At 55.0% G+C, this 16,127-nt stretch overlaps 1 protein-coding gene across 1 annotated transcript in view; it reads left to right on the forward strand.

Annotated features, from left to right (window-relative positions):
- Positions 1-4,030: 4,030 nt before the first annotated feature.
- Positions 4,031-16,127, forward strand: part of VSTM2L (V-set and transmembrane domain containing 2 like) — a 44,232-nt gene continuing 32,135 nt past the window's right edge. Inside the window, exon 1 of the mRNA XM_017859136.1 lies at positions 4,031-4,408. Within this exon, the coding sequence (XP_017714625.1) occupies positions 4,288-4,408 (121 nt within the window). The 5' untranslated portion in view covers positions 4,031-4,287. The remainder of the gene's footprint in view (positions 4,409-16,127) is intronic.

Genomic DNA, 16,127 nt, shown 5'->3' on the forward strand with positions numbered 1-16,127 from the left:
AGCAGTAAGGGGCAGTGCAAGATCCCATGCTTAGAGGGAAGTTTAAAAATATCATCTTTCCCAATTGAAATACTTGACATGATGCTCACCTCTGAGCCTCATTTGTGTAATGGAAATAGCAGTGATATTTGCCTCATGGCATCCACACACACAACCACTAGAGGCTTGTTTAGTTGCCTCCAGGGATGGGAGGCTTTCCATCTCCTGCAGCATTCCCAGAATGAAATGAGTGACAGGCGCCACCCACCCCAGTGAATTCCTAGAGACCGTGCGTTTCCTGGGCTAGTCTTTGCTTATCTTCTGCCTCCACTAGGCTCTCGGCTTCCACAGTGCCCAGAGATTACACTTGCATTGGGAAGCAGACAAGAGGCACAATTACACAGGGGAGGAGGAGGGGCTGGGATGTGTCCTTTCACATCCAGCCTCTACCCTACCTTACTGTGCAACTTTGTGCAGGTTACATCATCTTTCTGAGCTTCGTTTCTCCATCCATAAAGGAAGGAAGGGAATAATAGCGACCTCAGGGGTTGTTGCATGAATTATAGGAGATCATGGGTGTGAATGTGATTTGTAAACTGTAAAGTACAGTTTAGGTGCTGCAGGAAATACAAGTGGGGCAGTACAGTATAGTGGGAGGTCCCTGAGCTGGGAGACAGAGGACCTGGATTCAGTTCTGCCATGAGTGGCTGTGTGACTCTGAGACAGTGAATTACTTTCTCTGGGTCTTAGTTTCTTAAGGTGCCAAGAGGGTAGGTTAGAATCAAACATATGAAATGTTTGATTGGCTCTGGAAACAAACACATCATGGCCTTGCTATGTCACTTTGGGCAAAATACCTAATCTTTCTGAACCTATGTCCTCAACTGTAGATAGCAAGAAAACTAGTCAACACGTATCATGTATTCGGTATGTGCTTGGCATTGTTCTAAGTGCTTTCCATGTAGCAACTCATTTAATCCCCACCACCCTGTTGTGAAGGATGCATTATTACCCTTATTTTACAGATGAGAAAATTGAGGCACAGGGAGGCTAAGCAGCTTGTCTAAGGTTACATAGCTACCAAATGGCAGGATTCAAAACACAGAATATGGCTCTAAGAGCCCACACTTCTAACCACACCATCCTACCCCACATGGCCTGGTGGTTCTGAGGATTAAGTGGGATAATGAAAGTTTTTAGGGCCATGCTGGGCATACAGTGATGAGCCAACAGAGGTTTGGAGACTGGAAGAAGGCAGCAGGCATTCCTTCCCATGGGGACTCAGACTGGACCGTTCCCAACTGGGGACTCAGCTAGATAGAGGGGAAGGCATATAAGCACAAGGGAAGCACTGGGAAGGGTAAGGATGTAATGAGGCCAAGGCATGCCCAAGATAGCACAGGATATGTGCAGGAGGTGAGGTTGGGATCCTGAATGCAAACTAGAGAAGTCAGGATTTCTCACATAAACAGGCTGTCAGAGGGTTTTGAGTAGAACCATTACATCATAAGCATTTTCTTCTTTTTTTGTTTTTCTTTTCTTTTTTTTTTTTTAGACGAAGTCTCGCTCTGTCACCCAGGCTGGAGTGCAATGGTGTGATCTTGGTTCACTGAAACCTCTGCCTGCCAGGTTCAAGTGATTCTCCTGCCTCAGCCTCCTGAGTAGCTGGGATTACAGGTGCCCATGACCATGTCCGGCTAATTTTTGTATTTTTAGTAGAGATGGTATTTCACCATGTTGGTCAGTCTGGTCTCGAACTCCTGACCTCATGATTTGCCCACCTCAGCCTCTCAAAGTGCTGGGATTATAGGCACGAGCCACCGCACCCAGCCCATCATGAGCATTTTCAAAGGCGTACAATCCTTGGATGCCTGTCCTTGAAAGAACCTTGACCTTGCTCCAGGCTTCAAAGAGAAAAGATTTCTGAAGGTCAGCCAGTGGGCTAGGGGCACAGCAGCAATGTGCTGCCATCCCGCCAGACCCCCTTCCTCTGCAGCCCTGAGCAAATTCTCGCTTACTCCTCTTTTAATCTCCTCTCCCTCCCTGTCCCCTTGCCTGTGACTGCTCCCTCCAATCTGTGGTTTAAGAGGAGAAAGCACAGGTTTGAGTCCCAGTTCTGTCACCACAGTCTCCTGGCAAGGCCTCAGGTTGGGGTTGAAGGAGTCCTGGGTTTTAGTCTGGCTAACATGGTGGCTGCTATGTGATCTGGAGGATTTTCAGTTTCCACATCTTTATGATGAAAGCAGTAGTCCGTTTCACTGGCAGCGAGATTCAGGGGAGTTAATGAATGAGAAAACATGTGCATAGAGTCCAAGATGCCTGGCCAGCCCAGGATAACCTAAACACCATCAATGTGTGGGAAGAAAGTCAGAAGTGACAGAAACAGATAAACAGGGCATGTGGTCCAGAAGGTGCGGGGGTCGACACTTGGGACCTGTACTCGGTGCTGAAGGGAGTGTGGGGCTGTGGATGGGGCTGGAACACAGTGCTTGCAAGTGCGGGACATCGTGGAGGAGGTGTCCTCAGTTTGGAAGGAGCTGGACTGTTGCTGGCTACCACGGGCCCCATCCGGTGTGCTACCCCGCATAATACTGGAAGGGGTGTGCTAAGACAGAGGGAAGACAGCGAGGGCCTATGTTCCTTGGGCTCTAACCTCATTCTCAAACTTGGGCGCTGTCCACAGGGCTGGACGCGGGATCCACCTGTGTTCTGGAGTGGGGGGTGGGCTGTCGGAGGGGTTGACCCTGTTCGGCGGGAACAGGGGAGAAAATCTGAGGGTCTGTTCACGGTGTGAACCCCAGCATCAAAAGGCCAGTTGAAACGCTGTCCGCGGTGCCCAAAGGATGGGACCTGGGGACCGGCGCTGTCCTCCTCGATGGTGCTGAAACTGGGAGGACCAGGCTGTGTGAGCAGCGAGGCCTGGGGAAGGGCAAGGGATGAGAGCAGGAGGGACCCCGCTCGGGAGTCAGGGGCCCCGCCCGACTCGCCATGGGACCTCAGAGAAGCTAATTACCTGATTTCAGGTGCTTCCTTATCTTTTAAATAGGACCACAGGTCCACCCTCCTGTCTGTACCGAGGGTCTGTCCCATCAGCCCCAGTAACACCGTTTGGGAAGGAATTGGAGGACCTTGTTGGATTCCTGCTCTTGGGAATGGGAATGGTGCCCTATCCCCCTCCCCTGCCACACTCACACACACATACACCGATGCACACGCGCGAGCACAAGCACACACACATACGCACACACACACCATCGAGGCTCATTGGTCTAGGGAAGGAGCTTACAGTCCAGAAGGGGGCGATCCCATCCACCACATAAGGTCCAGTATCTTCAAGAGCCAGGAGCCGCAACAACTGGCCTGCCTCTCTCCCATTACAAAGACTCGAAAACTGAGTCCCAGAGAGGGGAACACTGACAGTAATAACCACTGAGCTCCTACCAAGTAGGCGGCATTATGCTAGGCGCTTTGCATGCACGATTTCGCAAATCCTCACCAGGACCCCCGCAGACAGCTATTACCCCCATTTCTCAGATGAAGACTTCGAGGTTCAGAGAGGAGTAGACACCTGGACGCGATCACACAGCGAGCCGAGGTCGGCGGCAGAGCTATCACCAGGTTCCCTGTGTCTCAGCCCAGGCTCCCACCCTACCTCGCCCTCACCCCCAGCCCCACTGGCCCCCGACCCCGGCCCCGCCCTGCCGGTAAAGTTAGGAGCCTCTGAGCGCGCTGGCCTGGCGGCGGGTGCCTTGGCTTTTCTCCCTCTCCCTGTTGGACGGTATTTCTGTGGCTGAAGCCCGTTGGGTTGTGCTTTGCGGGAACTGCGGGAACCCAGTCCCTGGGGTGGCTCTCTCCGCCCCAACCCGGCCCCGCCCCCGCACTCGGGCGGGGGAAAGTTGCGGGTACCACTTTAAAAATCCCAGCCTGGGCAAAACTTTGATGATAAATCAAGCGGCAGATCCCTCCGCCGCCTGCTCCGGGCGGGAGGAGGGAGAGGAGGAGGGAGGGGAGGAGGGAGGCGGGAGGAGGAAGGAGGGTGCGGCGGCGGCGCGGCGTGGCCTTCCGCGGAAGGGAAGAGTCCCGCAGTCGGAGGCGGCCGGCTGGGCGTGCGCTCGCTCCCCGCAGCCGGGGCTGGGCCGGAGCCGGGCGAGGGCTGGGAGCCCGGCCGGGCCGGGGACAGCGGGCGAGGGGCAGCTTTTGGAGCCGGGCAGCCAGGCCGCGCAGGTCAGGGGACGGCGGGTGCGTGGTCTGCGGTGTCCGGGGCCCCGATGTGAGGAGGCGGCGGCGCCCCCGGCCCGAGCGCGCACCATGGGGGCCCCGCTCGCCGTAGCGCTGGGCGCCCTCCACTACCTGGCACTTTTCCTGCAACTCGGCGGCGCCACGCGGCCCGCCGGCCACGCGCCCTGGGACAACCACGTCTCCGGCCACGGTGAGTTCGGTCGCCGCCCCCGCGGACTTCCCCACCAAACCCCACCCCGGGCCGCGCCACTCCAACTTGGCCGCCCCGGGGCTCGAACCGGCGGCAGTCGTGGCAGGAATCCCGGGGCGCCCCCTGCCGGCGCGGTGGACCCGCCCTGGCACCCCGACCCTGCGGAGGAGGGGGCACCCGGGGCGCACCCCCGAACCTCCTCCCCCCACACTCGCGCTGATACGCACACCTCTATGGCCACACCGATATGCACAGCCGCGGACGCACAGTCGCTGCTTTCTCACACTTACAACTCCTACCCTGCACATCTCCACACACCTCAGGTCCCCCTCCTCACTGCAAGCCTTTACACTTATGCCCACTACGCACGCACATCAGGCACTGCGCCGGTGGGCTCACTCTGCCAGCTGGCGCACACGCTTCGCCACAACTCTTGCCTGCCCACCTGCAGACACACTGGTGTGCGCGCACACACACAGGCACACACATACACACACGAACACAATTTGCTCACCCACTCCTCTCCGCTCATCTGCCTTTACTCTTCGCGGGTTTAACTGCACAGAGGCCCTTGTCCTCTCCCTGTCCGCACCCACCCCTTATACCACTGGAAAGGTCCTCCGGGGCAGAAGCCCCTGTTTCTTCAGAACTGGTCACCTGAGGCCGCAGCCTCCCTGTTGGGCGGGTGGCATCTGGTGGAAGCCCCTCAGAGCCACCGGAGTAGTTGGGGTTGCTGCTTGCAGCCAGAGGCATGGGAGTGGGAGTGGTAGTGGATGTGGAATGCCTGGTGCTTTTGTCTGCCTCTGGGGGTGGACAGGAAGCCGCTGCCATCCTTCCATAGGGTCCCCCCATCCTCATCCTCGGCCCTAGAGGACTGAAATGTGGGAAATCACAACTCCAGCCTCTGTGGGAGCCGGGGAGCAGACAAGCATTCCCAGCACTGGCTGGCTGAGTGTCAGAAGCTCCTGCTAGCCCCAAAGGAGCCCAAGTTGGCAGCAGAGTTGGACTGTATGAGCCTGGCAGCTGTGGGGGCTCCCCCAGGCCCCTGTGAGCCTGGCTCTGGGATGGGAGGTTGAGCATAGATGAAACCAAAGGAGACCTTTCTTCCATGCAGCCCTTCACTAGACAGACTCCCAGCCTTGTGGGGGAGGCTGCAGCCCCAGTGCTGGGCACTGTGGGCCCAGGGCTGCGGGGAGGTTTGCACAAAGGCCAGATAATTGGATGATTCATTCTGATGGGAGTGAGTGAGGGGTGTGGGGGGGTAGATAATCAGGGAAGGCTTTGCTGGGGTGTGACACATGAGTGGGATTTCTCCAGTGGAGAGAGGGGCTTCAAAGCCATCCTCAGGGTCTCTGCTTTTGGGGAACCATGACTCCCCACCCCCTTCTGCCTCACCATGTTTGGTAGTAACCACCGTGTGCATCATTTATGTACCCTTCGTACCCCTCACCTGATTTCTACTGACCTGGCTAGAGCGGTGGTAAATAAGGAAAGGGTTCTTTTGATCCTCAACTTACAGATAGGGACACCAAGGCTCAGAGAGGTGAAGGAAGTTGCCCAAGGTCACACAGTAAGAGAGTGACTGAGCCAGGACAGGCCCCAGGGTCCGTCGGGCCAAGACAGCGCTTTTTTCCAGGACATTCATCTCCCTGTCAGATTCCCTCCCATTCTAGGGAAACTGGGAATTCCTCCCTCTCCACCCCTCTTCTCCTCGCTCCGCTCAGTTCCTTGGCACAGTTGGAACTTTCAGTAGGAGGGGTTTCCATGGAAGGGCTTCCCTGGGTTTGCAGTCCCGAGGGGTACAACGAATGGGACTCTGAGGCTTATGGTCGTTCTGTCCCTAGAGCACCAGACCCCAGGGACTTGGGTGCCACTCTGTCATTCCTGAGGCCCCAAGGTGGCTCCCCCCATGGAGAAGCAGGGTCTATCTGCCCTTTGTGTGACAGTCTTTACCTGCCCCCTGGTGCCAGGTAAGCTGAGGGGGCACAGCTCTGCCCAACCAGCTGTAATCTCCCCTCTGCACCCTGGAGGGTCAAGCTAAGGCCCAGGGCAGGGGCTAGATGAGAAGGAGGCACCCCTAGTTGCTGGGGAAACTGGCTTCTCTCCTGAACCCCCTGTGTGGCTCTGGGCAACTGAGCCACCCCTCTGGGTCTCCCTGTGTCCCTAAAGAAACAAGGAGGCCAGGCTGCTCTGCAGGGGCCAGGCTGCCTTCCCCCGACATTGCTAGGTTCAAAGTCACCAAGTAGTTACTGCCGAGGAGCCCCCACAGCTGCCCCTCTGCAGGGCCAAGCACCCGCCACCACAGGAAGGGTTTGGAACCACTCACTTAATCACAAAAAGAAACTGTTATTAATGATAGTGAGACGCGGTGAATAAGTGGGTCATGTCTAATAAGCCATTTGTGTTCAGGAGGAGAATACCAATTTGATAAAAGCTGTGTGTGCTGAAAAAGCTCAGAAATTGCTGTTTAGCAGATTGGAGCCTGATCGTTTCATTATTCCTGGGCTCCGTGTGTCCTCAGCTGATTCAGGAAATGTGGCCCAGTCGGGAAGGTGTCTCTATGTCTGGGGGTGGGGGGTGGGGGCTGGAAGCAGGGACTCCTGGGGAGGGGCACATTGACCCCAAGTGCTTGGTGGCTGCTCACCCCTCCAGCTCCATCTGAGCCCAACCTGGCCGCCAGGCTCCTGCTTTCCACCTGCCTGCCCTGGAGCTTGTCACAGGGAGAGCCTACGGTCAGATGGGTCAGAAGGGACATCTGTTTTGCTTCCCATCTCCCTCCCAACTCCACTCAGTGCACTTGGAAGAGGGCTTTTTCGAGGTGTGAGGAACGAATGGGGAGCATGTATCTCAAGGAGGCATCAGGCACTGGCAGGTAGGGTGGTGATGGTCCGTGTCTGCACCTAGTAGGTGCTCAATAAACAGGAGTGATTTTTATTTTTTCTTATCAGAAAAATGTTAACTCATTCCCATGGGCACAGCAGGGATGGGAGGAAAAGGTGCAAATATTGACGAAATGCCTACTGTGTGCCCTGTGCTGCCAAGGCCTTGCCAGTGTTAACTCCCTCAGGCTGACCATTCATGCAAGGTTGGTATGGGAGATAAGAGGAAACTGAGGCTCGGAGAGGGCCAATGATTTACCCAGAGGTGCTGAGTCTGTACAGAGAGCTGGAAAGCTGTGTTTAGGATGAAGGTGCATTTGGCGGTTCTGGGACTGCCTCCTCCAGGACAGCCTTGAGGCAGGCTTGGCCATGGTGTCTTCCTTCGTGTAGCTGTAACCCAAGCTTGCTCCCTTCTAGCTCCTCAGGGAACCAGCACAGCAATGGGTTCCACCAAGAGGAACCAGCCACTCAGAAAGGTGGCAGGTATCTGAGGATACCTGTAGGTTAGAAACAGGCAGCTGGACTGGACCCCAGGATCTTTCCAGATCTTGCCCACGGGTGGGATCCAGAAGGCAGGGTCTTTGTGAAGATCTCTGTAGACCCCTACAGCTTGCAGAGGACCCAACAAGCCTCACATGGCAGAGTCCCCCCAGGGAATTTGTTACAATGCAGATCCCCCCAAACCCACTGCCAGAATGGTTATTTGATGGGACCTTGGAATGTGCATTTTATTATTATTTTTTAAATTTCTCTTGAGACAAGGTCTTGCTCTATTGACCAGGCTTGAGTACAGTGGCACAATCTCAGCTTACTGCAACCTCTGCCTCCTGGGTTCAAGCAAATCTTTCATCTCAGCCTCTGAGTAGCTGGGAGTACAGGCGTGCGCTACCTCCCTCAGCTAATTTTTAAATTTTTTGTAGAGATGAGATCTCACTATATTGCCTAGGCTGGTCTTGAACTCCTGGGCTCAAGTCATCCTCCCTCCTCGGCCTTTCAAAGTGCTGGGATTACAGGCGTGAGCCACCGCATCTGGTGGAATCTGCATTGTAATAAGTTCCCCAGAGGATTCTCATGCAGCCTGGGGTTTGGAAGCCACTGCCTAAGTATTTACCCATACCTGATGGGAGATGTAGGGACAGGAAATGTCTGGTGCTAGGGGCTGGCTTGGTTTGGTTTCACAGGGAAGGGAGAGGTCCAGACGGGGGCAGGTGGATGGTCCCTGAGAGAAGCCCCAAGAAGCCTCACACTGCAGCAGACAACACCCCTCCCGCCCCACCCTGCCCCCCCACACCCCTACACACATCCCCTACACACCACCCTACACAACCCCTACACCACACACACACCACCCTACACACACATACCCCTACCACACCCCTAACCACCACCCCTACACACACACACCCCATACACACACCCCCTAACATACCCCTACACCACACCCTACACACACCCCTACTACACACCCTCACAAACACCCCTACCACCGCCTAACCAACGCACACACACACACCCTACAACACACTACCCCTACACACCACCCCTACGCACGCACACTACCCCTCACACACCCCTAAACACACCCCTACACACACATACCCTACACACACCACCCTACACACACCCCTTACACACAGCCCCTAACACCCTACACAACCACACACACACACCCCTACACACACATACCTACACACACCCTACACCACACCCCTACACAACCCCTACCACACACCCCCTACACACACATAACCCTACACACACCCCTACCCCCACACACCCTAACAAACACCCCTACCCACAATACCCTACACAACCCCTCCACACACCCTACACACACCCCTACACGACACCCCCTACACACCAACCCCTAGCCACGCCACCCTACACACCCACCACCCCTACACGCACCCCTACACCACCACACCCTACACACACACACCCCTACACGCACCCCTACACACACACCCCTACACGCACCCCTACACACACCCCTACACACACACACCCCTACACGCACCCCTCCACACACACACACACACACGCACCCCTACACACACACCCCTACACACACCCCTACACACACAAACCCCACACACACCCCATACACACACCCCCACACACGCACCCCTACACACACCCCTACACACACACCCCTACACGCACCCCTACACACACCCCTACACACACACACCCCTACACGCACCCCTACACACACCCCTACACACACGCACCCCTACACACACACCCCTACACGCACCCCTACACGCACCCCTACACACACCCCTACACACACACCCCTACACACACCCCTACACACACACACCCCTACACACACACACACACACACACACACACCCCTCCCCAGGCAAGCACCTTCAATTATTCATATACCCCAGTGCAGACAAAGATCCCGGCTTGGCCGGGGGCTTTGTCCATTGAGTGATTCACTGTCCTGAGATTCTCTCTGTTGCCAGGAGGGACCAGCAGGGCGCTGGGGGAGGGAGGGGGCACGGAGCCATTTGGCAAGCAGCCTGTGCACTGAAAAATGACTCTGGTTTCCTTGCGTTCCTTACTGAACTGTTGGTATCTCACCATCAATAAGCTGGCTAGTTTGGTGGCTGGAAGATGAAGAAAATTGAGTCCTGTCTTCCGAAGGTTATGATGTTAAAAATGTGTTCGTCTTTGTCTCAGGCGTTGGTGATTATTCTATCAATTACGCCTGTAAACACTCTGCCTTGGGCTGAGGGTTTTCCAGCCTCCTGTGGGGAACTGGCCCTCACAAGCGGTTTTCCCCAAGTCCGTCACACCAATTGGTTTTGACACCTTGCCCATCAGCGGCTCCCGCAGCCTTTTCCCCAAACAAGAGGAGCCGCAGGCGGCCAGCAGGACGCAGGGAATTCGGTTTCTTGCCATGGTGACAGCAAGGGTGGTGCGCAAAGTCTCCTGTGGCAAACAAGTGGGCAGGGTGAGGGGAGTCAGGTAAGTGGCCCCTTCTGATCCACCAGCTGTGGGGGCAGGAGATGGAGCTTTTGGAATGAATCATCGAGGCCCCTTGGGATCATCGTCCCCAAGCCTCCCTCTTACAGATGAGAAGACGGAGACCCAGGGGCAAGGGGGAATTTGCCCAGAATTGCCCTGGAGGGTACTTCTTGGATTTTGGGATTACCTCATCCAACTCTGTACAAATGGAGAGATTGGCTGGGTGCAGTGGCTCATGTAATCCCAGCACTTTGGGAGGCCAAGGTGAGTGGATGACTTGAGCCCCGGAGTTTGAGACCAGCCTGGACAACATAGTGAGACCTCGTCTCTACAAAAAAAATAGCCAGGCATGGGTACGCACCTGTTGTCCCAGCTTCTCAGTAGACTGAGGCGGGAGGATCATGTGAGCACAGGAGACAGATGTTGCAGTGAGCCGAGATCGCGCCACTGCACTCCAGCCTGGGGACAAAGTGAGACCCTGTCTAAAAATAAATAAATAAAAATAAAAACAGGAGAGATAAACATATGGAAGCAAATGTGTGTTGAGTGCCATGCCAGGGCCTTGAATGGTGTCATCTCATTCAATTCTAACAAGAACTCCCAAAGGAAGGACTGTCTCGGGCCCACTGTTTAGATGAAGAAAATGAGACTTGGGGAGGTTAAGTGGCTTACCCAAGGTCACACACCTACCAAATGTCGGAGGCTGGACTTGAACTGAAGAATCTGGCTCCAGGGCTGGGAGGCCAAGGAAAGAGGAGGAAGAGGCCCACTTCACACAGTGGGGAAGAGCAGGGCTGGGCCTTAAGGCTTGGCTCCGGGATGGAAGGAGTGCAATGGCCACTCTGCATTCCACACCCAGGAGAGTGCATGGTGGGGAGAGTGCATGGTGTGAACAGCAGCACAGGTGCCAACGTGAGAGTGTTTGGCCATCACCTTGGACTTTGGGGACCAAACCAGCTGCTGATGGGGTTGTGGGAAGACCCTCTCAGTCCTGAAAGGAGTTTGGGGCCCGCTGGGCACACTGGGGTCAGATTTCCTTGTGTCCTGGGATCCAGGACAATGCCTGGCCCAGGGAGGTGGCAAGGAATGAATGAATGGATGACAAGGCGGACGAAGCAGGGGATGAGGTCTGAATTCTTAAAGCTTTGCTCATTCCAAGTCAGTGTATTTTTAAACATTCAAATGATTTTAATTTCATAAGGAAACTATGTTTAAAGGGGGAAAAAATCACAAAATTGGAGCCCCTTCCTCATCCCTGCTGAGCAGAGAAAGGACATCCTGGAGTGGGCAAGGCTGATGGCACCTTGCAGTGGGTGGTCCCGGGCTCTGACCTTGGGGTGCATATGCGATGCTGCAATCATGAGGATGGGGGAGTCCAAGGGTCGTGCCCTCCTCCCCCGACCTCGATGAGACACTTGCATCAGAAAAAGCCGCAGTGGTCCAGCTGGGGAAGAAATCGGCTACTCTCCTTCCTGCTGGTCCAGGGGTCCAGAGCCTGCCCAACTGGCTCCGCCTGGTGCCCACTGCTCCGGAGAGGTGAGGTGGGGGTGGGGAGGCAGAGAGGGGCTGCTGCTCCTCCAGGTCCCCTTCTCACAGCCAGGCCTCCCTTCCCTTCCTTGAAGCCATCAGGGAGTCCCTGGGACTCAGCTCCACCCCCTACCCTCTTTAAAACCCCCCAGGGCCCGCAACAAGATTGGGTCCTACCTGAGAGATGATTTTAGGCAGAACCTAGAGAAACCTCTTACATTTTAATAGTTACGCATTTATTTTAATGTGTACTGAAAAAATATAACCAGCACATCAAAACTGTGATTTCACAGATATGATTGCTTAGGATGAGACTAACGGAGATATTAAAAAATGGTGGGTTAGTTTATAGAAAAACATTAAGGACATAATAGAGCATACGGCGCGTGGGCAAGTCCGTGGGGATCCACGGTGCGGACATGACTTGGGGACCCGCGGGCATCCGACGGGATGCTGCCATGTTTGGGAAGCTTGGTCATTCATTCATTCTTTTATTCATTCAACAAATATCAACTGGGCACCCGTCATGTTCCAGGCTGTTTTAGACACTGGGGACTTACCAGTGAAGAAGACAGCTAAGGTTCTTGCTCTCGTAGAGTTCTCAGTCTAGTGGGGGAGACAGAAAACTGAACCCATAAAGAATATATAAGTGTAGAGCTGGGCGCACTGGCTCACGCCTGTAATCCCAGTGACTCAGGAGGCTGGGGCCGGAGGGTCACTGGAACCCAGGAGATTGAGACCAGCCTGGACAACATAGTGAGACCCTGTCTCTAAAGCAAAAAAATACAAAATTAGCCAGGTGTAGTGGCTTATGCCTATAGTCCCAGCTACCTGGGAGGCTGGGGTGGGAAGATCACTTGAGCCCAAGAGTTCAAGGCTGCAGTGAGCTGTGATTGCACCACTGCCCTCCAGCCTGGGTGACAGAGTGAGACCCTGCCTCCTAAAAAAAAAAAGAAGAAGAAGAAGAATATATATATGTATTGTGATAAGGCTTAAGAAGTTGGGGCCGGGCGCGGTGGCTCACACCTGTAATCCCAGCACTTTGGGAGGCCAAGGCGGGTGGATCACAAGGTCAGGAGTTCAAGACCAGCCTGGCCAAGATGGTGAAACCCTGTCTCTACTAAAAATATAAAAATTAGCCAGGCGTGGTGGCAGGCACCTATAATCCCAGCTACTTGGGAGGCTGAGGCAGAGAATTGCTTGAATCTGGGAGGCGGAGATTGCAGTGAGCCAAGCGAGACTCTGTCTCAAAAAAGAAAAAGAAAAAGAAAAAAAAAAGCTGAGATAATTTAAAACACAGAAACACAGAGAAGGACACTCACCTGTGGGGCAGTGAGGGTACCCAGTAGTGAGCTCCCTGTCACAGGAGGTGTGCAAGCTGAGCACTACCCGTTACTAGCTGGGGATATTAGTGAGGAGATTTCTGCCTTATTTCCCAAAGGAGCAAAGACTGTTGAAGTAGGCAGAGCAGCCAGAACACAGTGGGCGGCTAATAAAGATCTGTCACACAGCAACTTAGTGATGGTGCTGGCACAAGGGCCCAGGTGGGTGGAGCTCCCAATGCCGAGGATGTCCTGGCCCCACCCAGGGGTCATGGCAGGGATGGGGCCTTCTCTGTCCCCTGTGGTGTGGGGACAGTGGCCCCTCGGTGACTTCACTTTAGCTCTTAAAGTGCCAGGATGGGGAGAGGGGCTGGGGGGTGCTGTTTTTTGTCTACCATGCTCCCCTCTCCCACACCCTGTGTTTGCCTTGTTGGGTGACTTGGCATGTCCCTGCCCCTCTCTGGGCCTCAGTTTCCCCACTGAACAATGGTGAGTTTACCTGAGCTCCAAGCCTGTAGAATTCTTCCATCTGTATACTTAGAAACCACATCTTTTGTCCTGCAGCCAGCATGTATGTGCGTGTGTGTGTGTGTGTGTATGTGTGTGTGTGCATGTGTGTATGTGTGCAGGCGAGGATGGAGCTGGTGGGAGTGGTAGGATTCCATCAGCACCTTAACTCTCAGTGGCCTGCAGGCATCTGTGGACCAAATAGCAACCAGCATTCATCAAGCACTCTCTGTGTTTCCATCGCTTCCCCTGCCTCCTCTCATCTACTCCTCACCATGCTAGGAGGTGGGCACTCCCATTTTACAGAGGAGGACACTGAGGGGCGTGGTGTGACTTGCCTGAGGACACACAGATGCTGAACAGCAATGCCGGGCTTGAGCCCAGCTTGTGGGACGACAGAGCCAGAGTTCGTAGCCTGCGCATCTGTCCTGCTCCGGGCTGCCAAGCTGCGTGTGTGGGCAGGTGCTTTGTTCCGGAGCAGCGCTCCTGGCTTGCTCGGATTCTCACAGGGGTCAGCGCTGCCAAAATGCTGAGAATGCCCTGTTCTGGCTACAAGCACATGGCTCCAAAAGTCTAGGCGCCTGCGTCTGAGTCTGAGTCCAGCACTGTTAGTGGGAATGGTGGGGCCCTGGGGGCGTGTGTGGGACCCTGTGTGTTCCTGCCTGGAGTTTCTAATGGAGGGAGTGGTGTTTCTCTCTGACTGTGTAGGTGGGGGGGGTGTCTGGGGGGTGACTGTGTGGTTGGAGGGACAGTGCAGGCTGAGGGGAGGCTGGGGTAGCTCAGGTCTGGGCTGGTGCCCTCTGCCCTGTGCCCATTTGCCTCAGTACCAGCCTTCCCTGCCACTTGCACACTGGTGCCCTTGAAGGTGAGACGTGGAGGCTATGGAAGCGTCTGGAAGGTTAGAGCAGGAGTCAGAGCAGGGGGAGGGGGCCTTGCTCCAGCGAGCTACCAGCGAGCTGGGCAGCATGTCCACCTGTGCCTGGGAAGTGCTCTGCAGCGGCCCCTCCCTCTCTGGATCTCTCTCTCTCCCTACCCTACTGCTCTGTGGGTCTTTCTTTCTCTCTCCCTCTGTCTGGGTCTCTCTGATCTTTCTCTGTCTCTTTTCCTCTCTATCTCTGTCTTTCGATCTCTTTCCTCTCTCTTTGTTCCTTTGTGTCTGTTGGATCCATCATCCCCTCTCTTCTCACCACCCCCACCCATTCCTTCCTTTCTCTCCAGTACGCACACAGCTCTCTTCAATGACATCTCAGGATTACACATACATATATTCCGTATATCATGGTGACACCCACACAGAGCAGGCACTCAGTAAATGTCAGCTGAATGAATGAATGAGTGACCAAATGACGAAGCTGGAGGGGACACTGACGCTTGTCTACCCTGGTGGTTCCTAATTTTTTTGGAAGTCACACTCCTTTTGAGACGCTCATGGAAACTATGGATCGTTTCCTCAAAAAATGCCACGGAGTTTTGCCCACAAGCTTCAAAGGGTTTTTTGAGGCCCCCAAAGCCTGTCTATGGCCCCAAGCAGAAGCAGCCTTCATTTCACGGGAGAGGCCCAGACAGCAGTCACGGCTGGCTTTGGGACATGGGACAAGTCTGTGGCAGGGCCGGGCTTGGAACCTGGAGTCCTTTCTCTCTCCCTGCAGCCCTCTCATGCGAGCTGGGTGGGAACAAACTTCATTCACTTTTCCTAAGTCCTTGATGAGCATACTCAGAGAATTGGGGTCGGGAAGAGATAATGGGGGACTGTAAAATAGACAGGAGCCCAGGGAACAGTGCATAGGCAGGTGGGCCAAGTGAGGGAGGTCTCTAGAGGGAGGTCACTGTGTCCTAGTGCAGTCAGGGAAGACTTCCTGGGGGAGGCAGGCTCGTTCTGGGCCTGTATCCAGGGACCGCTGGGGCTGAGAGGGGACCCCAGAGGCCAGCCTGGAGCTGCGCCTGGCTGCCTGGGTCTGGTAGAGGCTTCATGTGGAGAACTGTGTGCATTTATTTAGAAAAGCAGGCTGCAGCTGGAAGCTCCAAGAATCGGCTCTGGAGTTTGGTCGTATCCCCTGGAGAAGGGGGCAGCCCTGGAAGCCTTCTGAGTGGGGGGAGCGCACGGCCAGGTTGGAGTTGGGGTGGGTTGGCTGTGGTGAGTGGAGATGGGGAGCGGAAGCAGGACTTGAGCCTGGAGGGGGTGTGCACGGACAGGAGAGGCTGCTCCCGGGAAGGCGCTGAGTTTGGTGTGAGCCTTGCTGAGTTTGTGGTTCATGGGATGCTAGGGCTGGCCAGGTATCCAGGGAGGGTGGGAACGTGGGCTCAGAAAAAGAGGGAATTGGGGGTGGGCGTGCGCACATGTGTGTGTGCGTGTCTGTGTCTGTGTGTATGTGTGTGGTGTGTGTGCATGTATGTGTATGTGTGTATTGTGTGGTGTGCATGTATATGCTATGTGTGTGTACAATCTGTGTGTGGTATGTGTGGTGTTGTGGCTGTGTGTGATGTGTGGGTGTGCATCTGTGTGAT

This window comes from Rhinopithecus bieti, unplaced genomic scaffold (assembly GCF_001698545.2).
Source record: "Rhinopithecus bieti isolate Rb0 unplaced genomic scaffold, ASM169854v2 scaffold_38981, whole genome shotgun sequence".
NCBI lineage: Eukaryota > Metazoa > Chordata > Mammalia > Primates > Cercopithecidae > Rhinopithecus > Rhinopithecus bieti.